Source organism: Battus philenor, unplaced genomic scaffold (assembly GCF_028537555.1).
Source record: "Battus philenor isolate CCGP_79_NKW_IND1 unplaced genomic scaffold, ilBatPhil1.0.hap1 SCAF_26, whole genome shotgun sequence".
NCBI lineage: Eukaryota > Metazoa > Arthropoda > Insecta > Lepidoptera > Papilionidae > Battus > Battus philenor.
In genome coordinates this window covers 11757572-11784946 of record NW_027181689.1, presented here as the reverse complement: position 1 = coordinate 11784946, position 27375 = coordinate 11757572, and the positions used below count along the sequence as shown (strand labels likewise).

The 27375-nt window shown below is 46.8% G+C and overlaps 1 protein-coding gene across 3 annotated transcripts in view; it reads left to right on the top strand.

The window, feature by feature from the left end:
- The window catches only part of Tdg (Thymine DNA glycosylase), a 68397-nt gene that overhangs the window by 30421 nt on the left and 10601 nt on the right, over positions 1–27375 (top strand). For 2 of the 3 annotated variants that reach the window (XM_068768726.1, XM_068768724.1), the window contains exons 2-9: positions 13531–14079; positions 21976–22123; positions 22861–22992; positions 23759–23989; positions 24245–24438; positions 25036–25363; positions 25518–25737; positions 26782–26945. In XM_068768726.1, the coding sequence (XP_068624827.1) occupies positions 13531–14079; positions 21976–22123; positions 22861–22992; positions 23759–23989; positions 24245–24438; positions 25036–25363; positions 25518–25737; positions 26782–26945 (1966 nt within the window). The remainder of the gene's footprint in view (positions 1–13530; positions 14080–21975; positions 22124–22860; positions 22993–23758; positions 23990–24244; positions 24439–25035; positions 25364–25517; positions 25738–26781; positions 26946–27375) is intronic. The other variant, XM_068768725.1, reaches the window with a different exon arrangement.

Here is a 27375-nt window from a genome sequence, read left to right as displayed (position 1 = left end):
ATAATTCCTTCGTCAGTGAACTGGAAAACGAAACAAGTAAAGAGGCTACTGTTTATTCTGAATTTGATTTAAGAGATTACTCTGTCGGAAGATTAATTTCATGTCGGCGCGCGCGCAAAGTGTTGCAGAGGGCGCACAGGCTCGACACGACCATGCCATTCGTCAATAAGGGCCGTGATGTATACAGTGCGCCGGTACTAAGCGTCGTGCGACTCTGAAAGTGTCAACACAAAAAGCACATCAGCTGCGAAGAGTCCGCAAACGCACTTCCCGATTGCGACTGCGCGCTATTGTGATTTGTAATTGGTCGACTGTTCTTTTTGCGTTCGCAGGATCTAATCGCGAATGAATTTTAAAAAAATTGGTCAACGTTGTGGGCGCGCCGGGGTGACGCCGCAGGAGCTCGCATAGCTGAACTGAACGACAAACGAGCTTACATTCAATTGTAATGCACGCGGATTGCAGGACGACGTCGGCTGTTTTTATATACTCGTATTTATGTTAAGATCAAGATCAAGCGACGCCTTTCGGCAATCTTTCACTCTCGTATATTTGAACACCTTGGCGACGATATGGAGAGACTAGTTGTTCATGGTAAAGTGAACGGCTCGACATCCAAAGGTCGCCCAGATTTGCGATGGACGCATCGTGCGACTTGTCGCGGAACCGCCCCATGAATTTGTGCGCGCGTAGTCACTCGGACAGAGGGAGATGGAACCTCCACAATCATGATTGTTTTACCGAGTGCATACGACTAGGAGCCGCCCTGGCTAAAGAACACCGTGATTTATAGAGGCAACGCGAAAAGTCGACTCGGTGCAGCGGCCGCACGTGGTCGCACGTGGCCGCACGTGGCTGCGTCCGCGCAGACAGCGCGCGGCTCAGGGCTAAGCCGCCGCTAAAGGTCGGCCGCCGCCGACGCGCGCCTACTTTCGATTTTGGTGGGCCGCTCCGACAGCGCCGCGCTCACCAATTTCGTTCGAACACACGGTACGCGTGGCGGTTGATTTGTTACTTTCGAGGAAAAGTTACTCGGCTGTGCACAAGGTACCCTGCTTTCTGGGCAAGGGACGGTTATGTGGGGTTATTGACTAAACCTTCGCTCTCCGAACATTTTAAACATAAAATCACTTTATGTTGTCCTTCCCAAGGTTAGCTGATATGAAACTACGCCGATTCTTTAAATTATATTGAGAATCGGTGCGCCCCGGGGAAAGAACGCCGGTAGCTCGGAGTACAATCTGAATAAATACCGAATGTAGTTCAATAAGCCTCACCATCGACGCTATGTAAACTGGATTGGGTATGGCGGACAAAAAGATATAGTCCGGCAGGTATCGGTGGGGATGTCGTGACATTTACACATTTGAACCTGCAGTCGATTACGTCCAAACGTGCGCGCAACGCCGCGCGGCAACTGTGCCATGTAGAAAGGGCTCGAAAAGAACTAGCTCACGTCAGCCGACTCCGATAGCAATCGCTGGCCACCTTTCCCCGCCACCCGGCGCGTCACGTCCGGTCCGGCGCGCGGGGGCGGACGCGAGGCGCGGGGGGAGGGGCGTGCGGCCGCAGCGCTCAGGGCGACCGCTTCGGGAAAACTGAATTTAATAGCTTGCATGGAAACGAAAATATATTGAAGAACTGTTAGTGAGGGTTACGTTTCATTCAAAGTTGTATATTGTATATAGACAATTTGGTAGGCGGACAGGACGAGGCGTCCGGCGCCGCTGTCTGCACCCGCTCGTCCCCGCTCGTCCCCGCTCGCCTGTATAAAAGATAAGCAAAGGATATAAAACCGTGCCGCGCCGCGTTGCCACTTCCGTCGCTTCCGCTCCGAGTTCCGTAAATATTCGTTTGCGACTAAGTCACATAATTTCAGTGAAGTAATGAGAGTGTACTTATAATTTATTACCACAAATAGTAGCCGCAGGCGATGCAGTCAGAGCACGTACAGGTGTTTGTCTTTGCAAGAAAAGCACTCGAGTGCGTAGTCGTGAGCGGTCAGGCGCTGCTGTGACACGTCCCCGGTTTTTAAAACTTTTGGGACTCCTCAAGTTTGAGAGCAGCAGTTCAGGTTTTTAAACCGGCTATCCGGGTTGCGAGGCTGCCAAGTTCTAAGGTCACTTGAGCGAACGCTCCACGCTATGACGAGGAGACGGTTCCTACAACGACGACATAGTCCAATGGACGGCGAGTGAATGTACACTGTAGTCCCGGGCGGCGGTGGTTACATGGGCAAGTGGTGCATTCTCGGCGTGGCCCGACTTCGCTCGCAGGGAGAGCAAATGCGTGCCGCGTTGGTACTTGCTACTGATAAGAATAACAAGTGTCTTCAGCTAAGGCATGTGCGCACCCAGTGATGACATCACGTAGTCATTTTAACAAATTATTCCATTTCTTTATACCTGCCATGCATACTTACTAATTCAATGTATGACAGACGACACTGCAAAATTGATACCGCATTTTAAAAGTAAATTGACAGAAAAAGGTTATTATGCAATAAACAAACATTTGAATGATAAGAATCCTTGGCAGCCTGATTATATTGATTTCATTTAGGCTGTACCTGATAAACTGTATAGGTACAAATCTGTGTTGTTATGGATCTCCTTTCTTCTGCGCACCTGTAACACTCTGCGTAGCAGAGTTAAGTCAAAAGTAAAATAGATCGAATAAAAGTCGTCGATCATTAAGAGTTCTCTTGAAAGTTTTAAAGCTGAATAAATAAATGTACAGTAGTTCTTTGTCTTTAATGAATCATTGTAATCATTTCAGCGATAGCACATCCGGTGCTAGGCGTTGCCCACCGCATTGATTCTTAACAGCGCCGGTGTCAAACGGCACGCATCCTGTCTCACGACTACCTTAACAATACCGTCGAGGAACACCGCGTCACTTGTGACGACGAGGAGTGTCGCAGGACCTTCCTACAGTACTGCAGAAGGGTCAGAAGAGACCATTAAATGGAACAAGTAGACAAAAATAAACAAAAGTATGAAAGACTACTCAAAATAAATACTTAAATCTGTGGTAAATGTAGTGCGAAAGTAGAAAAGCAAATTTTAAATTACAAAGAATGTACATGCAAAAAAAAATGAAAAGAAACAAAAATAAAGCAAAACGGAACAAAATGTACACCTGTAGTGTTCTGGTGAGAAGACGACGAAAGTTAGGTGATGAATGAAAGGATTAGGAAAAAATGAAAGGAGTCAAAAATTTTGTGAATAACAACAGATGAATGAATAAATGACATCGAGACGGCGAACAGATGAGAACGCAAATAATTAATTTATTATCTATCGAAAGAAATTACCTTACATAGCCTTGACAGGCTTCATTCTGCCAAAAGGTCGAAAGTTGTCAGCCTGTTGCAGTTCATTAAAAAACGTATTTCTCATTGACTTCGTGTCTTAATGATATCGCAACGCTTCGATAATGATTTATGTTTTTATTATGATGTTATGGAATTTTCTTTTCGGGCCGGACTGTCACCGCTGCCCAAATGGCATTGGGAGGTTTCGCAGGTTCTTTCTTTGCCTCATTTAAAGTAGCTTGGCTCGTGGGCGGGAGAGCCTCGGCTCGGATGAGACATTCTACTGTTTTATCGGATTGGGAGGCCGCCGAGCTCTTGAATAGCTTCGGCGGATGCTTCTATGTAGTTTACATCTTGATATGAATTTTTCTAGTTCTTATTGACGTCAAATGTTTGATAGGTCTTGGCGGTTGTTTTAATTTACCATTTCATTATTTATTTTTGCATTTGTAAGATGCATTTTAAAATAATACAATAATATTGATAACAAATTAAAGTTTAACAGTTTATGCCGAGGCGGTGCTATCGGTGTCATTTAATGGTTTGTGTGGGAAAGTATTGTTTATGTTATGTTGTTTGCAATAGTTCTCGTTGTCGCTGTCCACGCGATCTTTCGTTGTGTCCTAACGAAAGCTGCTGAACTGATGAAGTTGTTCTCGAGTTTTGAGCCTGCTTGAGCTCTATTAATTGTGCTCATATTATAGCATATAATGTAATGTAATAGTCATTTTTTGACAATTGTATAGTACTTGAGCGATATTCACGGTTAGAAGTTGTTTCATCTTGGAGTTAGTTTCGGGGGCGCAGTGGTGGCTGCAGAGCGTGTGTGCGTGGGGCCGCGTATCGATTGCACGCGCGGCGCGCGCTCGCCTCTGCGTTGCCCAACGTTGTCTACACAGTGAAACCTTACCTCGCTAACTATTTGGAGACTTCGAATGCGATCGATTTGTGAAATATTATTGTTGTTAATGGTCACGGTTATAAAACTCGTGAATAATGCGGTTCCGGTTTGTTCGAGTACCGAGGAGTTGGTAAACTAGCAAGCGTACCGAAGGACATGGACGAAAGACCCTGGACCGTCGACCGCACGCTCCTGTTGGAAATCTATGGATGAAGTCTATATCTAATAGTGACGGCATAAATATTATTTGCCTTCATTTTTTATAGCAAAATTTAAGATAAATATTACTCTCAAGTTTTTGAAAAGTTTCCACCATTGCATCGGCGTAAGCGCAAGCTCACTGCGCCGCCCGACAAAACGTCAAGGAAAAACCCGCTGCTGCGGCGGATGATTCATGTGCTTAAAGTATTAATCATAAAGAACCAGCGCGATGTTGGAGCTGCGCGTGCAAACCCCAGGCACGCTGACAACCTATACGCTGCACGTGTCGAGCTGATGTCACATCATATGTAGACGGAAGAACAAAGCAGTCAAACTTTATGCTGCACATAACGGAAATATATCTAAACTATTCTTTCAAATTAGAGCATACTCTATATATATTTAATGGAATCAGGCGTTACCTCGCACAAGTCCATCCTAAGTAAGAAAAGGACCAATATTTAGCCACTTCCGCACATGCAGTGGTAGTCGTGCAATAAAATGCACCGCCCGCCAGCCCGCCGACAAATACGTATGCGGTGTAGCGTGGCTCCTGAGGATGCCCCGTGAAGAGGTGAAGCGCGTGTTGAATAATATGACGGTGGCGGGTGGTGATTCGCATTGTTTGCCGCACCACTGCATGTGCGGAAGTGGCTAAATATTGGTCCTTTTCATACTCTATATATATATATCTTACATACGCATTTGATAAGTCAAAATCCGGGAAAATAGTCGCATGTAGCGGCTCGAGCCGAGGTTCCCCCCAGAGGCTTCGAGCTTCGCTACCTTGGAAGAGGTCTTGCCCCGCGGAGTCTGCAAATGACATTTGGGTCAAAGAGAGTCAGTGGGTCAGAGAGAGGTCAAGAGTCCGGTCCAAAAAGAAAAAAAAAAACTCTTAACCGACATCATTTCAAATGATATTTGGTAGACAGTCATAACCCGGGGTGACAATTTTTTTTGTCAGACAATAGATCAAATATTTATACGGATTAAGTTAGGTTAGTTCTACTATAATCATTGATTCCGGGGCGACGCTCTCAAGTCGCTAATCTAAATAAAATTGAATGTAAGAAGTGTCAAGCGGCGACGTAAGTCTTAGACGCGGAGTCTCGCTGCGAAGTCGAAGTAGAAACGACACCACCACCACCTCACCGATGACGTAGTTAAGGTCCCGGAAGATCGCTAGGTCATCACGGCGATCTTTTCTGATTATTGCTTGATTATTGTCAGTTTGAAGCTTATAAATAGAGAAATATTGCAAAAATAAACAACTCCACACCGTCACCTGTAGAGCTGTCTATTTCAGATTTGATGGTCTACGTGCAGGGACCAGCGTTTAATCGTATTGAAACAAGTAATTTTACAAAATTCTTTTTATAAAATATCATCAAAGTATCACATGTGTTCTCTCCGCCGACCAGACTCGCGTTGGTCCCGGGAAGTTGAAGTAGAGTAACCATTCCTTGAAGTCGTTGTAGCAATCCGCAGCAGTGCTCACATATTCCTGACAGCACAACAGTTTCGTAACACACGTCGTATTATGCTGCCAGGGATGTGTTCGTCTGTCCGCCGCGAGAAAACTGAACTCAAACGCTTTTCATCTTTAAATGGCAGTACAAATAGATGAAATGGAAGATGAAACGCGGAAAAAAGAGATTTTCCATGTTTAAAGTCACTATAATTCACTGATAATCCGGCAGCAAAAAGAGACAGAAGCTTGTTGCATCTGTTTAAAAAGCACGTGTCGCATCAAACCAAACATGATTACGAAATCAATTCCGTCACCTTCAACCTTTGAGTTCATTTCACTTTGCATTACGTATCGGACGGCAATAAAACGTAACACGTGTTATGATATCGTATTTTATTAATGTTCTTGACGTAACCTTACTCAACGCGAGTAAACTTTAAAACTGTTTTGTTTAACGACTACAATATAAACACGGTAGTCGAGTCGCGATTCTTTGGTCAACTGTGCAGGAATCCTACGGACGCTACACTCTTAGTGTATGCCGCCTTCACTCGCACAACACGATACACTTTCGCAATGCCAGTCGAATGGTGTTTGAGCGACAACGACGCCCCGGTACTAATCGCTTGCAAGGGTACCTCCACTTTCAGTCACCTAATTTGATGATCGCTGCCGGTCATCTGTAACAAGTTTTTATTGCGACAGCGAGGTATCCGCGGCGCGACGGCTGCGTGCGATCGGCAGCTCTCAATCGAGTCGTATGATGTGCGGGGCGCGCGCTTTGTTTACTACGCGTCCGCGGCGACGATAATTCAGCTCGCGATATGAATGGAGCTCGCGCGCTGCTCGATACTGACACACCCCGCGCCTGACACACCACGTTTTACTTTATGTCCAAAAGCTGGGAATAACTATATCGCACACGTAGCTGACTAACGCCAAAGCCTGCAGACCCTATTACACTACACTGGACTAGACACATTTACACACTGATCTTTCCACTGATCATCCGATGGAGGTTCGTTGCGTGAACTATGTTTGATACCGCAACCACACCAATTCTTTTTATTAATAAATGTTTATTTTTGACATATTCATTGTTTTGTATGTGTAATTGTGTGTAATTGTAGTTTGTTACTTTTATTTAAGATCATTCCATACCTTTTCGCTGAAACGTACCCGAGCTCCAAATTTTTAAGAATTAGTGGTACGTAGCGACCCTAAGCCGAGGCTCCTCCGTGAGCTCTCGAACTTAGTTTTGTTTTGTTCAGTTTGTTTGTCAGGTGTTGCTGCGCGGGTACATCGTAATTATATGTATTTTCTTGTTGTTTTCTTCATAATTACAATGCTGGAGATAAATTAATTGCACGTTCACATTTTCATCAATGTTGTTTACTTCTTGCGTCACAGTGTATTTGCCCGTACTACAGTTGTGTTAAATTAATGTGCAGTGTGCTGGAGGACCTTAAAATAAATAAACAAATTAACATTCGCGCGCGCGTGTGGGCGTACTGACAATTTTATGATCATAATAATACTCTACAACTGACTGCAACAGGCAATACGCATCGCCTGTAGACTTCCGTCTAGTAGTCTCCATCTACTATTTACTTTTAAATGTATCGGATAGAACTGGTTCTTAAATAATAACACTTAATGTTAAATTAAAAAAAACGGAATTTAAAATTTTTTGTTAGTCTGGTTTTGTCTAAAAAAACAAAATTGTTTTTTTTAGGTTATTATATTAGTAACAATGCATACTTAAACTTTCAATGTGAATTATTATAAAATACATTTTATAAATTTAATTTCCCTTAAAATATATAGGTCAGTGGTAATATGTTACACTTTAAATATCGCTATAGTAATATTTTAATAAAGTGTAATTAAAACAAAAATGAAAAAGGACAGGTTGAATGCCATCGTAAGTCAAACAAGTCTGTGCATCTTTTCCTCTAAACTATCCCTGGTTACCTTCCAGTAAGACAAACATGGACATGTTGAAGTGAACAGTTTCAGGAACGATTGGGGGCTCGCTAAAAGAAGACCCGATACAAATAAATTCTTGTATTTGTTTCTTTAACGTATTCTGTAGCGGTTACTTCATTAATGTATTATTCGGTACACGTGCACTGTATGTAGAGGTAAATGTGATGTTTGTTAGCGGCAACGAGCAGTGTCACGCGTTCTTTTTTATCAGAAACTTTTTTAACACCCTTTGTCCACACTACAGCGATGGGCAAGAATCGTCAAGTTTTACGGCGGATCACGAAATGTGTACGTGCGAAATACCACTATAAGAGAGACATGGCGGACTGAAAAACAAAACAAGAAACTTTTATTAAAATATACCTCGGACCGCCTTTTTCTGTTTCGGGGCTTTAAGTGTTCTGGACAGACACAAGACACTCTGCACTCCAGAGGAGAGACAAGGTTATGTGGGATTTCTGCACATTAAAATCCCACGGTGATCGTTTCCTGTCCTTATGGAAGGTCCGCCGTCTCTGTAAATTTTCTCAAGAATTCCCAGCTGTGTCTTTCAATACTATGCCAATGTATATCCCGAGGGAAAGATTGACTTCTCCCAATATCCTCGCTGTGCAACGGCCTCTTAAGGAGAAAACCTCCCAAACTGTTTCTGCTGGCGGCGACCTGCTCAGGGCGCGTATCGCAATGAACCGAGTTTAAATTTCAAGATGTTTAGTGTGCATTATTTAAGTACATAAGTCCTTTGTTAGCAGTCGGCAGTGAGTTCCGGAGTCTCGGCAAATACTTGCCGCGTTTTAATGCAATCTTATGTACGTGAAACACAGAAGGTCACCGCGTTATTCATTTTCAAATCGCTCGCTGCACTGAGCAAGAGCTGCGCTAGCTATTGGCTTCCTATCAGAGAAATATCGTTTTTATATATTTGTAGTCCATTTTTTTTATATTTTCGTCCCTACTCTCCGTCGTGTAGTATATTTTTTCGTACTCTGTGCAGACAATGTCTGTAAAATCTTTTTCTTCTCACGTATTCCTCAATTCTGAAGGTCGTGACCTATGACTAGTTTCCGCTGTGTGAAGTCATCGTCGATCTATCTATTGGCAAACTGTACGACATCGTAATCTCATGAGCGTATCTAACTGGACCACCATATTGGGCTGCATCCACATAATCTCACTTCTGCTTTCCCGGTAACAATCAGTTTCTCCAAATGGCCGCCCGTCTTGCTTGCAATATCAAGTACACGTTTGATGCAGATTATAGGAAGCCATAGTGCGATTTACGATTGCTTTAGTACAGAGGCATTAATTCGTGTGCAAAATCTAAGAGTCCGCAAATGGTCGGCGCGCGGCGACCGGGCCCGTCCCGCAGGTGCAATAAAAGTCGGCCGCCGCGATAAAACCTAATTTACGCGCCGCCCGCCGACCGCCGCCGACCGCCGCCGGGCTGAGGCAACGTTGCAGACACGGCCATCGCTCCAAGTTGACGGCGAGCCCACCCTGACACTTCGTCTTATGCCCCGCCGTACGAATGCGAGAAGCCTTATCGACGTCCTACCGTTTTCCTTAGGTGAGGATTCTTACGTTAGGTTCAGGTAAAACTGTGCCCGTATAAACATGGTACGGTTTCCAAAGCATCACCTACACCTGACTAGTTTAGAGCCTTGGGTTGGTAGATGGTTACAGCGTATCGGTGAACTATAGCACGAGGCAAGCGACCGCTAACGCCATCTATCTGCATCGTACGACGTGACAGCGTCTCGAACGCCATCTTGTATCAAATACCAGAAACTCTTCGCTGCGATAAGTACATAAATCAGTCTGGCGTCGTGGTACAAAAACAACGTTCGAGTGCGGTGAGCGCTCGCGAGATTTATAACATCATTAGCATTAACTGTTTGAATTGACGGTCGCGCGGGGACGCACGGCCACGTGCCTGCCTGCCTGCCTGCATGCCTGCCGTGCGTCGATTGGTTTTGTGCGTATCAATATACGATAACGTTACTAAACTTAATCGTTAAATTGTACATGTTATAGCAATCTCCTTTTTTTCATTCTCTCAAGGTTGACTGTAGAGAATGTTAACAAACTATTGAGCGTGTACCCTTTGCGGGGCTGGTTTCCGCCGGAGACGCGGGCAAGCAGCAACTACTCCGTGAAACATTCAACATCTCCGCGTCTACTCACATACAGGTTCCCATGAACTTAGTTATACATAATCTTCATCCGTTAACTCGGTCGCACAAATTTCAGAAGCGTTGCGGCCTCACTGTCTATTGTACAGCGGAGGCTGTAGTGTTTCGCCGTAACGACCCGTTCGGAGATGCAATTCGATATGGAGGCGATGTAAGGATCACACGCCCTCGAATGAACTATGATCGTAGGTCACATCTCTCGTGAGTCTAGTTTGGTTCCGTAGCACTGGCAGGCGGGCTCGGAGGGGAGGGGAGGGGGCGTACTGTCAGCTCGTTCGCCGAGGCGCGACACGAGCACGCGTTTCCCTGCGATTTGTATTCACGTGTCATTAACCGGAAGCTGCATTTGGCCCATAAAACCCCCGCACCGATGCCCCCGCGCACCCCCTTCATGTACCCCGCCACGCAAGAGCGGCGCGCCTCGTCACCGTAATTGCTCGCTGGGAGGGTTAATTAGGCGGCGTGCCCAGCCGGGGGAACGCTGTCAATGGCTGGATGCGGCGCGGAGGTCTCTGCCGGCTGCCGCGCTTCCCGATCGGCTCTAGTGCCATTGACATAATATTACGCGCGACGTGACAGACACGCCGTACGTGGGGTACACAGATTCCACACTTCCTATTTAATATATACGTCTACAAAACACAGCGCCTGCCAGCGCCGGCCCGAAGAAAGAAAATAAAGGAATTGCAGTTTGACAAGTGATACGCCCGCCGCGGGGAAGTGATAAGACATGAAATTTTGTTGTATATATTTTATAAAGTCATGGTGCGTTTGCACTAATTCCGGATGTACTATCTTCTTTAAAAGTTTGATGATTGTATACTAAAATGTAATAATAAAATTTATTTTGCGAAGAGATTGCATTGTTTTATTCAGTGCGTGCGGGCAGTCAACGGAAGCGTCGTCAAAGGCTTGCGCGTTATTTATAGCGGCCGCGTTGCGTCAGGCGACGCGCGGCCTTCGCAGGCCCGCACACGCACACGCGCGCGCGCACGCACACACGCGCACACGCACACACGCGTCGCCTGTAGCCTCAAGTGAAACCTGTTTGCGCTGACAGGTGACTAATCTCACCTGTGTCGTCGCAGGCCCCTTATCTACCGCGAAAGCGCAAACGACACGCTGCGATCCGCAGCACCGCGACAAAACACCGCGCAGCCACCGCGCAGACTGACCGCTGCACTCACGTACATCTATTGTACTTAACGTGGAGCACGGCCATGTATAACCGCGGTTCAATCACTTACAGTTGTGCACAGTCACGTACAGCGCAACACAGAAACACACCGGTACAGAGGTGCCTCAAAACATGTATTCGCCGGAGAGCGTCAGTTACAAATTGTGCATTTTGTGGTTATTACAAAGTGCACAACTTCTTTCCCTGAACTAACATTGGATTAAAACTTGGATTTAGACGATAAGACAAAAATGTGTTTTATGTGCATCCGTCGCTCACGCGGCGCGGACAAGTTCTCTTGTCCTTATGCTAATCATACCTGTATACACGACGAGATCTCCTTTATCCTGTTGTGACTTCTCGGACAACCATAGCAAGTGCATCGAAAAACCAAAGCAAAGACATCGCAAAGGCGTTATTCGTCAACCGAGATGATAATAAAAAAGTAACAACGCGTTGACGTGCGTTTAGTTTTTCTCTTTTTCTTGTTCTTGTCGCTTACTACAATTACTTCTACAAACGCAGTTGGAACAGCGCAGCACGGACTCGGTCTCGCGGATATAACCAGCGGCTGGCACGGCGGCCGGTGCGTAAAACAACTAAAACGGGTTCGGCTTTATGAGTGACCATGCTGGCTTTATGAGTTGTTTGTGTTATGTACCAAAGCACTTTTCAAGTGCAAAAAATAGTTAACTTATCCATAGTGTTTTATCGAATAACCTATGTACGAATCGGTAGGTAGGTAGAGTCGGCGATGCGGGCGGACACGCCCACGCCGGGGCATTTGCTGTTTTGCGCAGCGTCCGCACGCCCGGCCTCCGGAATCTTGGGAGGAATCCACTCGGCGCGTCGCCCCGGGGCGCAGCGGCGTGCGTGCGCGTGCGCCGGTCGTTGCGCCCCGACCGTCACGTTATCCAGCAAAACGCAAACCTTTCCGCATCGCCTCTTGCCGACAGAATTATTCTTTTCGAGTCCGTATTGAGCGACTGATGCCCTACTGTTTCCTAAACTATCTTCCTCGCATAGGATATATATTAAGGGGTATTCATTAAATCTACAAAATGCACGTGTCTTAAAATTTTAATAAGTTCAATGTATATATCGTTTGCTGTCAATGAATATATTGTACTCACTGTACAAAAACCAATCGTTAGAAAAACAATAATGCAATACTGCAAATGTACTGAAAAGAAGCGTTTACAAAATACGTATCGCTGCATACAACAATTAGTTAATGTTGACTATCTGTTCCTGCAGACTTTGTACTGTCTGAGATAGTCGGCTTGTCGCGTTCCAAAAGAAAAGGAAAAAATTGTTACATATTTTACAGTGATCATTTTATACAGGTTAATTGTTAATATGTGTAAAATTTGATTTTTGCGGACAAATGAATAAACGAATTTAAACTGAAGCGAACAAAATATTATGAAATTATTTATCTGTTCTATGTATATGAGAATACTAATGTCTCCTCGGGTTCGCTTCGTACCGACGCTTACCTACCTAACACACTATAGTAATAAGTCACTCGAATGATTGCTCGTCTGTAGTGGCAGTGGGCTGTTAGACGCGGCGTAGGTCAACCCGCATCAGATGGAGCGATCTTACAGTGAAGTCGCGGGAAGCTTGGTCATCGTGGCCATCCCTGGGGTCTTTGCCTCGCCGAGGGCCTCTATAAGCTGAAACGATGATAATAAAGTAAATAGTGGTTACCTTTCCGTAATGCCGCTAAATATAATGCTCGAATATGTTACATAGTTTACGCGTATTTTGGCAATGCTATCCTGAAACACTTTAATTTTGATCGGCATTTAACTCAATGGTGAAACTGCATGATTAGACGTTTGTACCGCGTGAAGTACTACAGGTTTAGTATGTGCTTGCCGCACGGCGTCACCGCGGGCTCGTGGCTGTCGCAGGAGCCGCGCGACAAATAAATAACTCCCGCGCGCGCTGCGGCTTACGAGACGGCTGCAATAAATTGTCGACGCAGTCCGCGCCGCTCGGTGCGCTGCGGCCGGGGCTTAAGGCCGTAGCGCACCGAGCGGCGACGGCGGGGTCGGCCCGGATCTAACACTAGACGTATTGTGGGATATACAACTATTTGCTAACGTTAACAATCAGATGTATAATAGCACGAGGAGTACTCTCCTTAACCACGGCACGCGGCAGATTAAAATACCGGGATCGCGACGCGTCATTGTATTTGTTGTAACTAAGGAGTAACCGTACCTGTGTCCTGTGCTGTGTGTGTGTTAGCTAACGTTGACGTTGTTGTCGCAGGGAGGAGGGCGAGGAGAAGCCAAAGCCGGCGGAGAGCCAAGACGACGGGTACGAGACGAGCAACAGCGGCGAGGCGGCGCGGCGCAAGGCGTCCAGCGCGGAGGGCTCGCCGGCCGCCGCGCGCTCGCCGCCGCCCGAGCCGGCGTACGAGCCGCTGCTGGCGCGCTTCCCCGAGCCCGCGTACCGCTACGAGCCGCCGCCGCCCGACCCGGAGCCCTACCAGCACTTCCCCTTCCCCAAGTACCCCGAGCCGTACTACAAGCGCGAGCCCGACGCGCCCTACGACATGAGCCAGCACCCCGCGCTGCACTACGCGCCGCACAAGCGCGACGACGACGCCTACGTCGCCAAGCGCGAGTGCGACGACCCCTATTCCTTCGTGGAGGAGGAGGCCATGTGCGCCATGCTGGGCGCGCCGCAGCACTTGCACGAGCACGCGCTGCCGCACGCGCACTCGCACCCACACCTGCACGCGCACGCGCCGCACCCCCTGGCGCTCGCGCAGCCCAAGAAGCGCGGCCGCAAGAAGAAGATCAAGGACGAGAACGGGTAAGTCGCGCGCACGTCACACGCCGCACGCTCCTCCAGGTTACTTTCAGCATTTTTATCTGTGAGACCATTTTAATTCGGTGAATAGTACTAATACTCGAGTTTCATATCTTTAGTTTCAAATCTTACGTGTTTATAATTTTGGAGAAAACAGTACATCCAATGCCGCTTAGTGACGTAGCGACATTTTTATAAGAAAATTCGGGTAATAATGAATTAGTGATCAAAAAAGGTGAATTTCTTGTAAGTTTACGTTACGACGCAGTGCGTGTACAACCAAGAGATCGTAGGGAGGCACCTGGAGCACAGCTCCCGCGCCCGCTGCTGGCCTGTGAGTCAAATCCCGAGTCGCGGTCTCGTCTCGCGAACACCGATATCAGGTCTCTCACTCTGCAGACAGTTTTAGCAGGAAACTCTGCTAAACAGCGCCATGTAAGCGTGCTGTAAAATTGCTAAGCTCTTATCGGTCAATCAAACAGGGTCAAATGGACCAATAATTAATGTCTCAATAAGGAGTACAAGTGTGCACTCCTCCGAAAATTTTATATTAGAAAATGAAATGGCAAAATGCATCATTATTAATGTACGTGACGACAGTTCATGCAATGAACTTAAGTAGTTTATGAGACCACGACCTGCAAAAACACTAAAACCAATTTCATTTCGGGCGCTTCTTAGATCGTGACGCATTTGGAACCCTTGCAGTTTTAAGTTGAAAGAAGCAACTACATGAGAGCTGAATCTGTTTACGGGGGCGACCGCCCGCCCTCGCCTCCGCGAACAGCGAGGGCGATCCGAACTAGAATCAGTATCCTTAGATAGCCGGGCGGTTCTCGCTGCCTTCCAAACCGTGCACTCTTATTCATTACACAATACACAAACGTCGCGCAAGCGGAAATACGAAGTCGTGTTTTAAATTTTAAATAGTTCACGGACCTTTCCGTTTCGTGAACTCTGTTCCGATTAAGCTGTAAAAGCGCCCGGGGCCAACAGCATTACCTTCATCCGAGACAATAGTAGTAAATCTGTTTCTAGTTCTGCAAATGAACCTTATCTATATATATCATTCTTCTGGTGACCTTCACAACAGATCCAAGATCAAACTGAATGATAATTAAAACAAACAATTCGACGAGAATCTAAAGTGACTCAATGAAAATTGTAATTGCTGAGGTGCGAATTGGAACATCGACGAAGCATTTCATGTTCTCGGTATTTCGCTGCCAGTGTGTGATGTGTACTGCGATACGGCGGCTTCCTGGAGCTGCCGGAATGTGTCAGCGTTTGTAGACCGCGGCCCTGCGTAACACTCGAATGTTGTTGCGGCAACAAGCTAAAAATAACATCAAACACAAAAGAACCGACCGTGCGTATTGGTGGTCAACAACAAGTGGTCACACGCTGAATTTGGGAAATGTTGATGTTGCATGAAGTTGACCATCAGTCGCAGCCGCCTACCCTCCCGCGCCACGCGAGAACGTATTATTATTATTCCCCCGTGCCCTCGGCAAAACGCCACATGCGTCGAGCCGAGCTTTGGGGAAAATGAAAAAGGACCACGGTCATTAACCCCGCGCCCGAATTAGTGACGCCGCGTCTTATCGCGCCCATTGTTCGAAAAAAAAAGCAAAAATAATGGGGAGAGCGGAGGTGACGAGATGCGCGTCCGTATGCGTGCGCCCAAGGCCCGTTTGCGTTCTGAAGGCTTGTTGTCATTGGTTGTTAACTCGGTCGTCGTACAGCATGCGGGCGTCCCTGCGCGCGGCCTGACAACCAATGGATTTGTTGCTCTAATAAAACTGTCAAACCGATTGGTGTAGAGCAGGTGCTCAGTCTACAAGTGTTATTATTTGTAAGGACAAACTAAGACTGATTAAAAACGGTTAGCGCTCTTCCTGTGGCACTCGGGAACAGCCTCCACCAATGATCGCCTCGATCGCAGAACGCGCGCTGCCCGCGTCCAGCGATGTCCCGAGTCCCTTAAATATGTCGTCGCTCTGCCTAGTGGACCGCCTACCCAACGCCGTTTGTATATTATTTGATCCCAATGTTGAGATAAAACTACTCTCATTGCGTGGGTGTGGGTAATTTATCGCGCAGCCACCATGCGGCTTGGTGATTATCACTCTTGTTTCGCAAATTCTTTATCTGTACAAGATACATTGTCTTTCAGTAATGTATCAAAGCACATCCCGAGGGGCGGTTGGACTTCTCCGGCATTCTCTTCGAGCCGCAGGAACTTTCTCGCAGGAGCTTTTCTCCTATTTTTATTTTTAATCCAGTTGATACAAAATCAGTGCCGGCCGAGATTCCAATTTGCGCTTTACGATTACGAGATATTGCTCTCAGTTTTTACAGCTAGGCTTTCACTGCGTTTGTGTATGTCATAGAGCAATAGAATTGATTAAATCGCTCCAATGCATTGAACCCGTGCGACGCGTAGAGTTGCGAAATAGTTCGGCGGGCCCGCTTCGACCTCAGAAGCTTTTAGCCTAAAATCATTCGGAGAGTGTATAGCGTAATGCGTTGTATGCGCTCGCCGCCGACGGTGCGGAATGGACGGAGCGCAGTGCGCTGCGCTAGCGCCGCTGCGTTGCGGCTGCACGAGCCGTCACGTGGCGCTTCTAATTCAGTGTCCAATAAATCAACGTCAAGCTGAAAATGGCTGATAGCGGCGAATCTAAGAAAATTAATTAGGTCTATAAATTTTATAGAGTCGGATGTAAGTGATTACCATTTTGTTGTGACAAGTGCTGTATACATTTAAATTCAGGCTATTACATGAAATATTCTCTATCGTAACAGAATATTATATATAAATTTCTGGAGGTAGCGTGAAGCAGCGATAACATCACATGCTGCATTAAATTTATTTACTTTTTTAAAAGTAATAATTCAAGTCGTTCAGCAATAGGCCGTCCACTGGTGGTGGCCTTCATCTAGCGCCTTCGGATGGCCATAAAAATGAGGTGCATGCTTTTTTAAATCTGATATCGCTCATAAGTAAACTTATTTGACTTGACATTGATTTATGGCACACCGCGCATATCGTATATTGGTGTAAGACAAGGCACCTTGCCCCGGCGGTCGCGCGCGCGCCTAGAGACAATTATTGCATTAGCCGGGGCCCTGCGTCCAGCGGCCGTCAATTGCATTAGCTGCATCGACGTCCAGTGTCCTTACGCGTGCAAGTAGGGCGGCGAGGATTAGACTTAGCGGGGCGGCCGGGAGCGACCGGCGCCCCGTTTCCCGTTGTCTGCGGGGGCGGGCGGGGCGCGGGGGGGAGAGGAGCGAGGCGTTTTATTTTAACTTTGCGTACAATGGAGTCCACTTTGTGGTTCGCCGTTGCCGGCACATTTTTTATGTCGCGTCGACGGTATTGAAGCGCCCGGTGCGCCGGACAAAAACGCCTCCCGGCTGCAATTTGTGTCGCGCGCGAGGCGCCCGCCGGCCGCTATGCACGCTCGCAGCACAATTTGACAAATAAAATAACCACGACGCTTACTCTGAGCTAAAACCTCAGACGTCTCTCGATGACCAGCGGTAATCACATGTCCATCGCAATCTTTTCCAATCATGTGCAATCATTGTTGTGTGCGTGCTTTGAACAGATCTATTGTAAACGCCATTGTTTCATTTAGGTCACCATCCCATTCAGTAGCTTCCTCCTTTTATTGATTAGGCAATCACAACCCTAACATAACAGCTAGCCGGTCCTGAACTCTGGTCGCGGCCTCGTGCACGGACCGTCGCGGTCGCATGGCTCGGCATAGCTTGCTCTTATCGACATTAGTATCGCTTGTACGCTTGTACGCTGCTCTTCTTGTCCGCACCGATTCAAGAACCATTCCATGAAAGCACTCACCTGGTTCATTTGTAAAGCTCTTAGAATGCAATAGGCAATATTAGAAACATTGAAGAGAAAAGTGTCTTGTACACACCTCCGGCCTTCCACCGTGTAAGAGTAGTGATCAAAAATATATGTGCTAACCGCATGCAACCGCAGCTCGCACTGAGCTGTCCCCGCTGCGATAAAGTCGCGCTATTACGCGCCATAACCTATCACAAGAACTAGCCAATTCTGACTGGATACATGCAATGTTGTAAAACATATTCGGGAGAGTGTGTTTGGCAGCGTTGTTCCGCCACATGTTCGATCACATCTGCTAATGCACCTTTCTCGACGGTACTTTGACCCAAAGTCTAGATTGTTGACGCCGACCCATCTGCAGATGTATGGATAGATTGCAAACATCGACTCGTCAGGCTTTTCTTACGCCTCTCTTGGACTTTTCAGCCGTTGCATTCAGCGCCGTGCCTGGCGCGGGTCGTGCTACGTACGACATGCCGCGCGTGTATTTCGGTCCCGGAACGACGCCCGGCGTTCCCACCAAAAAATCAGATCAAGGAGGAATCGCCGGCGCTAATGGCCGCCGCCACATCACAATAGTCCGGGCGGCGCGCTAATTGCTCCACATCAACGTGCCACTATTTATGCGGGGATCGCATTAGCGGGTGCCGTTTTGGCGGAAACCTGGCAATTTTTACGCGCACGCTTTTATTTTCCAATTGCGAGATTTTGTTTTGAAAGCTAATGCGTGTTGATGTCGGCGGCCGCGCCGGAGCTTTGAGTTCGTGTAAACTCTGCGCGGTATTTTGGCAGCGCGCTGCGCGCTCGCGGCGCCGGCCGGCTGAACGACCGAAGCCGCTGCGGAGACAAAATACTTAAATTCCACATCTACGAATGGCTTCCATTCGGATTGAATAATGTTTTATTGCTCATCTTATACACGTCTTCTTTTATTTAAACATTATATGTATACTCGATGTCTAACTTCCGTTCAAGCCGTTAATGGCACGACATAGTAAATTTGGTATTAACTCCGAATTGGAAATTAACGCGAGTAGAGAAATGCGTGTCGGCTGCTGCCGCCATATATCAGGGCGCGCGAACGTCGCACGCGCCGCGCCCTCGAGAATGCATCGGCAGCTTAGCGATAATATAAACAAGTGAAATCTCCCCGAGCCGCGCCGAAGCTCGACCCGGTGGTGTCCATGGCTCCTCGAAAATATAGAGACTTGTTATTGACATTCTTGTTTATCCGAGAAAATAGTTGGAAATTGATTCTAAGCGCACACTTTTGATATTTACATAATTGTCGACGGAAGTGAGTGCTCACCAACAACCGAGCTGAAGAGCGGCCGGATGTGGTTCCGCTAAGGATATACACTATCACCATTCTAATTAACATGAGCCGTGCACATGGATCACCACTGGCACAGACAGCGCAACATAGCCATGGTCGCCGGAAGTCGCTGGAAGTCGCTGGATACGGGCAGCGCAAGACTGGTCATTGTGCCGGTCTTTGTAGGAGCCTTTATGCATTGCAGTGGACTTCTATCCGCTGATATGATGATGATGAGCACGTGGTGAATATAGCGCTTGAAACACTGCCTGAATAATGTACCAGCAGGTGGGAGAAACCATGGGTGAGGTATATATCCCACTGAAATGGTGATAAGGCAACGAAAAATATCTCTCAATTCGCGTTGTGCTAAGGGCATCGCTTCAAACCGATCTTATTGGCTGAAAATATGATAAACGAAACGACTTCCTAATGTGTCGCGTTAAAAAAGTAAATCCAGATGTTGATACGAAGCGCCACGAATGAAGGACGACGGTGCGTGGCTGCTGCAGGAAAGATCCCCAGTTCTCTGTTATTGTTCAGCCAGGACGTTTTACCAGGTCGCTGATGTCTATGTGTTCACATGATTTTGAAAGCCGGAACTGAGCAGACGCACTGAGATCATCCTCGGTGGATGGATGACTACATGAAAAGGCTTCTTTATCTTTTTACTCAAAAACTCTTTAGTTATTATTTTTTGTAGATTTTTCTTCGAGTGCACTAAAAAGGTACATACGCTGTTCGGACTAAGAATAAAAGAAATTCAAGTAGTGATAAGACGTTAAACCTACAATTCAATTAAATATAGAGAATCAGAGCTCCGCGCGCCGATCGTTTTTCTGTCGTCGTAACGGCTGCCGGATGTCTCCGTGTCGTGTCGCCGCTTCCGCTCCGGTGTGGGGCATCGCAGCGATGGGCGCGTTCATCCGTTCTACCGTCTCTTGTACCGCTACAGTAAAAATAATAATTTTCTTGTAAAACGCTACGCCCAGCCAACAATCGAATGGTACGCATGAACACGTATCAGTTGTTACGGGAAGATCGCATATGGTTGTGGCCGTCAGAGGTTGTTATGTTTCGCCTTGTAATATACTTAGTATTTCCAGTGTTCCCTAAGGTGCAGAAACGAGAGTAAAATAGAACGAAAGCGATTAATGCGCTTGGAGATATGGTTCTGGAGAAGAATGCTGCGAACATTCCACTGTACTGAAGGACTTGGCTGTCCATTGCATCAAGTTTCTTCCGACGACATTAACAAGGTCGTCTCTGTTCATTTCGTGAGTGGAAGTTAAAAGCTTGCCTTGAGACCCCAGCTGAAGTCTGCGTCGCGCGCCATGTGCTCACGAACTGAACGCCGCATTAATTCAACATCAAACTACACCTCTCGCCTTCGTCCTCTGAAGTTTCAAGTAATTAGCGAAGTTTTATCTAAAGTTCCGAAATGTCAAAATCCCCTTTACTATGTAGCCTCTGAGTTGTGGGACAAAATGCTTCAGCGAGTGTTGGCGGGGAATTGGCAGAAGGGCCATGCGACGACTTCCATGATCACAACTGCTCTGCTAAGAACACATTACTAAAAAGCCAGCGGCGCAGGCGCGGTGATCGTTCCGCGTACGTTTGATAAAAAACTATCCTCTGTTGCTCGGCTCTGATTTGGCTCCGCTCTACATTCCCGCTCTATTTCGGACGTGCAGGATGTGTCCAACATCGGGCGGCTCGTTCCGAATATGAGGTCACTTTCCGAAATAGATCCGAAATCGCTTTCCGCACACGCGTACACGAAACGGTCATGTCGTTCCCTTTCCGTCCCTGTTGGCTCAATAGTTTAAAAAAAACCGTAACCTGGTCGTCCGCAGCTACTGCAGCAGCAGCGTGTGCAGAGTAGCCTCTGAGTAGACCGTGTGCCCTGGACATAAAGATCAACATGCGTAAACCACGAGTAACTTCAGCCCAGACGATTGGAATTGGACACACGTGTTCACTTTAGTATTTGCCGATGGTCATATGTTGTGCGTATTTGTTACCGTCTAATCGCAGTACGAGGATCGCAAGCGCGAGAGCGTCACCATTCAGTCTCCTTTATTATTGACATGCAAATATGTAAAACAATAAGAGTGAACGTTTGCACAAATGCGCCGCTTGATTTTGTCTTCATGTCTCGACGTCGTAAACTAATACTAGAAAATTAAGGATCTTTTGATAGCGGTGCACGGCTTTTGTTAGATCCTTTCTTCTATGAGTCCTCAACACATCTGGTACCGCGTGGGCGAGGACATTGCACGCGGCGGGCACTGCGATCCGAAAGCAGGAAAGCAGACAGGGCGTGCGCCTCGTGCGTCGCCGGTTTCAGTGTGATATAACACGTCGCGTGTAAATATCGATACCTAGGAGACAAATCAACAGACTAACGAGGTGTTCTTTAAAAAATCTCTAGGCGCTCATCTGTAGCTTTGGTCGCGCCTTAAAGTGGATACCAGTTGCGTACACAAGCACAGTGGCACTGCGTACAACTATATCGCGGTCGCGTAGTGCGGGGACGCGTGAGCGTTTGTTTACAGAATAGAGCCGATTTATTATCGCGTATACACGACATGCATAAACTACGTTATTTCATTCACTATTCCTGAGTCAAGTCGGAGGTAAAGGCTCTGCGACAGTTTACGAGCGTGTGTACCGACCACGCGAGTGACCGCGACGACCTTCGTTCCAGGATGGAGATAAAAGCAGAGGGCGTGGAGGGCCTGGTGCGGCCGGTGAAGGAGCGCAAGAAGCACGACCGCTTCAACGGCATGAGCGAGGAGGAGGTGGCGCGGCGCACGCTGCCCGACCACCTCGCCGAGAACCTCGACATCATCATTGTGAGTATGATCGACACGCTTATTTACATCCCTACTGCCCTCCCATGCCCTCCTCCTATTGCCTCCTCGAATAAACCCGCCTGCATCATCGGCACAGGCATACAACCTGTTTGACTATCACTAAAAGCGTTACTTCTTGTAGAAATTAACGGTAACGAGTGACAGCCGAACAGAGCGGGGAAATAACAGTACGTGATCCAAGTGTCAAAGTCAAGTGTAAATTGGCATCAATACTCTAAATAAATACTCAATAGGCTCTATATATTAGTCTGACTCAAGTTTATATTTAGTTCATTAGTATCATTTAAAATTGACAACAAAACTTAAGACTAAGTTTAAACTATTAGTGTCTGTGCAAGTTGACTCTGCGTGGCGCGTCGTCGAGCTCCTTATTTCCAAGTTTATATTTTGATTACTTGCATATTATGTTAAAAGCGTAACAAGTAATGGACCGTCACGTCTTGTTTTATATTTCCCACCAGAGAAGAGAAAGAAGTCAAGTAACCGTAAAGCACTTGCCGGTGACAGTCTTTTGGGATTTTGTGACTTTGTCCGCCACAACTTCTGGACAGAAGCTTTGTTCAAAGTATTCTGCACGATTTAAAAATATTATTCCTTTCCAAAATACAAAATAATAGGCAATAATTAAAAGTTATAGCGCACAGTATTGAGCCGCGCATCAGCGAGGTCACGAGGTTGTGTGATTTCCAATGATAAATGTATGTGTTCTGCTCCAGATCGGCATCAACCCGGGCCTGTTCGCCGCGTACAAGGGGCACCACTACGCGGGCCCGGGGAACCACTTCTGGAAGTGCCTGTACCTGTCCGGGCTCACGCGGGAGCAGATGAGCGCCGACGAAGACTACAAGGTGGGTGTGATGGCGACTGTACCACAAACCACCATCTTGGGATAATGGACTAATATAAACTCTTTTGGAGAGGATTAGTTTGAAGTAAATTATTTAAATTATTTTTCGTTTTGTAGTAATTATAATGATCACTTTTGTACGTCAAAAGACGTGATAGACGAGCCCAATTTACTTGCCCAACTAGGATCAAATTAGACTCGTGCACCCGCTAAGTGGAAAGATGACTTTGTTAAAGTTGCCAGAAGGTGGTGCACGCAGGCTGTTTCCAGTCATTCGTATTGGAAATCACTGAGTGATGCCCATGTCCAGCCATGGTCGTCCTACCGCTGAAGTGAGGATAACCACACCTCTAAACTTACATCTGCAACGATTACAAAAACCCTAATTTAAAAAAGTGAGAGTAACATTAAATTTTGTTGTAGCACACTTTGACAAATGTCTGTAATACAGCAGCTGTGTTATCAATAAAAAATCCTTATTCTCTTTCTTTGGGTTCCTTTGCGTGATTTTGTTTGATGATAAATTAAATGATAGTATTTTTATTGTGAAATCGTAAACAGTTGTCTAGTAAAGAGTTATTCGTTTTACGGCGAGAGAGGTATAACAGAGTTATAATATTTACTTGACCAAACAGATCGTACAGATATTATTATTCTGCGACGACCCAATGAAGTGATGGTGTCATGTCATGTCATAATCAATTACAAGTTTGTTCCTATATTGATGAGTCAATTGGATATGTTAAACTTTGTGTTTTCCATTCCAGCTGTTAAACTTCGGCATCGGTTTTACGAACATGGTGTCCCGCGCCACCAAGGGTTCTGCGGACCTGACGCGGCGGGAGATAAAAGAGGGCTCGGCGTTGCTACTGGAGAAACTGCAGACATTCCGGCCCAAGGTGGCCGTCTTCAATGGGAAGCTCATCTACGAGGTGTTCTCCGGGAAGAAAGACTTCTGCTTCGGCAAGCAGCCCGACACCATCGCCGGGACGAGCACCGTGAGTCCGCCAGCTGATACTGTACGCCTGGAGACGCTTGCCTAATTGACTCCTCTGAACATTGGCCCGCACATGCTTCAGTCTATTTAGCATTCACAAATAAAACTTTTTATTAGTTTAGATGTGTTTATTGAATAGTTCTCAATTCTCTAGAACCACGACTCGGATGCCTCCTCGCTGTAGTCGTGTTGACAATGAATCGCTCCATATAAAGAGAGAGGAGTGGTAACCAACCAATTCGCTTGTTGCTTGCAGTACACGTGGGTGATGCCGTCGTCGTCAGCGCGGTGCGCGCAGCTGCCGCGCGCCGCCGACAAGGTGCCTTTCTACGCGGCGCTCAAGAAGTTCCGCGACTACCTGAACGGGCTGGTTGCGCACGTCGACGAGGCCGAGCTCGTCTTCCCCGACAACACCAGCCGCCGGCCGCAGGAGGAGATGGAGATCCGGAGGTACGACCGTGTAGCCGTCGATGAAAAATTTCACTTTATTATTAAAACGTCTCGTCTAATGTACCGCAATGCCTGAAAACGAAGGCATTTAACCAGTGTGTTTTTCCGATAATGATACAGGGATCCGCGACGAGGTCGCTTACGATGTGCTTTATAAGAAGGCTCGAAAGTCAACCAGAGAGCAATGGAGGGCTATGCTCGGAACTTCGCTGCGAGATCGAATCAGAAGATCCGCAGAACCTGATGTAGGTCTCCGATGTAGCTCGAAGAATTGCTCATCTAGAGTGGCAGTGATCGGGGCATATCACTCGTGCAACCGACAGTTGTTGAGTCCGAAAGGTTCCCAAGTGGCAGCCACGAACCGGTAAACGAGGCTGGGATAGACCCCTAGAGATGGACCGACGATGTGTAACGAAGGTCGCGGATAGTCGCTGGCTGCGGACAGCGCTAGGCCGGGCATGCTGGCGATCTTTATACGAGGTTTATGCATTGCAGTGGGCGTCTAACTGCTGATGCCATCACAATGATGATGATTAAAACAAAATAGTAAAACTCGGACAGAAATATTCGGTTGTAACTATGAGTTTTACGTTCCAGATTAACGATGGAGCCCGAGCCCGGCGACACCATCATATTAGAGGACGGCACGGAGGTCCCGCTCAAGAAAAAGCGCGGCCGCCCGAAGAAAGTGAAGCTGGAGAACGGGGAGACGGCGCCTGCCGTGCCCCGCGCACCCCGAGCCCCTCGGCCTCCGCCCGCGCTCGAGCCTGGCGCCGAGCAGCCGCCTAAGAAGAAACGCGGTCGCCCCAAAAAGATACGGCCTGAGGAGCAGCAGTTCTTGCTGCAACAACAACAGCAGCAGCAGCAGCAACAACAACAACAGCAGCAGCAACAACAACAACAGCAGCAGCAACAGCAGCAACAAGTGAGCACTGGAAGATTCTTTAAAACAATTCAAGTGACAAGAGAGACGAAGTCTGTAGACTTTAACATCCATTACTAGTATTTGATTGTGAACAGGTGTGTGCACATATATATACTATGTTAACATGAACCACATTGTAATATCTTTGTTGCAGCAGAACAATCCGATGCTACAGCAGCAACTGGGTCCGATGTCGTCGCTGGGACACGAGCAGCAGTTCCTACAAGGCGATTTTCAGCAGCTGCCATCGCCACTGCCGCAGTCTTCTCTGCTGTATGCTGTGCAGCACCAACAGCACCACCAGCACCAACACCAACACCACCAGCACCAGCCCATGCCTGACGGCTCGCCATACTACCAACCTCCCAACGCGGGTAAGCAAACTTTAAGTTCTTATGACAATGCAAACGATCGATGGGGTAGGTGCAGCCCTTAATGATAGAAACTGTCCAGTTACTTCGTATTTGTTGATGTGTTGAATCTGTTTTGTAAATCACAGTTTATTGCATAGAACGAGGGCATTCTTTAGTATGTGCGCAAATAAAACCTCCATGTTAATCTAGGGCTACACCCTTTAGAATTAAATTAAAATCTCTTTTAAAAACTGTTGGTACTTTACCTCTTTTATCAATGCAGCAGCAACCCTGAAAATCTAGTTCCGGAAATTGAAAGAAAAAAGGAAATAGCAAGGAATGCACCCAGTCACATGGGGCTCATATCTTAGTGATCACTGTTTTTAGAGTCTTCTCGAAACGGGAAAAAAAATGTAAAGTTTCCTAACTTTACTTGAGAAGCCCTCAAGTGTGGTAACTGTAATAATGTCTTGGTTAAGCATGTTAAGTCTCTGCCATCAAGTGAAGCTGTAGATGGCAATGGTCAAACAGCAGTTGAATGACCTATTGTGAAACCGTTACAAGGACAGCAAAACAATTTCAAAGTCTTCTTTTTGGACTTTAAGAGAGAACTCACAAAGATACATGAATTGGTGCAACATATAATAGCTGTGTGTAAGTAATAGCACCGTGCGACTGTATAATATTAGTATGGTGCTGAACAAATTTATCTTTTGAAGCTCGTCTACATGAATGTTCCAATGAATTACGCAATATATCTCGGCCTTTTACCGTGGTTTGGTGGTGAAAAATAAATCGAATCAAATAGAATTGTGGAAGTTCATTGTGGTTCATAATTAAAATAATTTGACATTGTCTCAAGTACTGTAAGGGAAATAGATAATATTCAAGTTATATTAACATTAGGTAAATGGCGATTATTGTGAAAATAATTTAAGACATGTTTGGTATTTTTTTTATTGAAAATCAGTTTTGTGAATCGAAACAAACAAGAATAGCGAAATTGGGGGCTCGCTTTTATTTCGGGCAATCACAGGTCCATTGTACCGTGTGCGTTGGTTGCAGGCGGCATGGAGAGCCCCATGGAGGTTTCGTCGCTGAGCCTGTCGCGGGGGTACGCGTCGCCGGGGCCTGGCGCGTACGGGTCGCCGCGCGCCGTGTACGCGTCGCCGCGCTCGCAGGGCTACTCGCCCGGGCCGCAGCGCCTCGCCGCCACGCCGCAGCCGCAGGTGAGCCCGCGCCACCATCTACAACACCCACACACAAATTATTCATCACACATCACCAGCGGTCGGCCCCGCCCACTGCACTTCAGATGACCTTCGCTGATTCTATCGTGCAGCGAAATTACGAGCATGGTCCTCTCCGTTGCTCTCTGAGTGATATTGAGCCTTCTTGTTAAGACTATTGTAAAAAAAATACTTCACGGATCCATATGTCATCACTGGTAACATATATTTGTCAAAGACCTTCGTCTTCAGATATTGCGGTATTTTCGACGAAGAGTTGTATCTTCCGGACCACTGAGTATCATCAAGTCTGATTCAGCGGGTGATCTCTTTCTCAAAATTTCGTACATAGGTAGGTAGGTAGTTATACCGAAAAGAAATAAACCATGCGCCTCGGAAATTGAGAGAAAACCATCACTAACCAATTTCT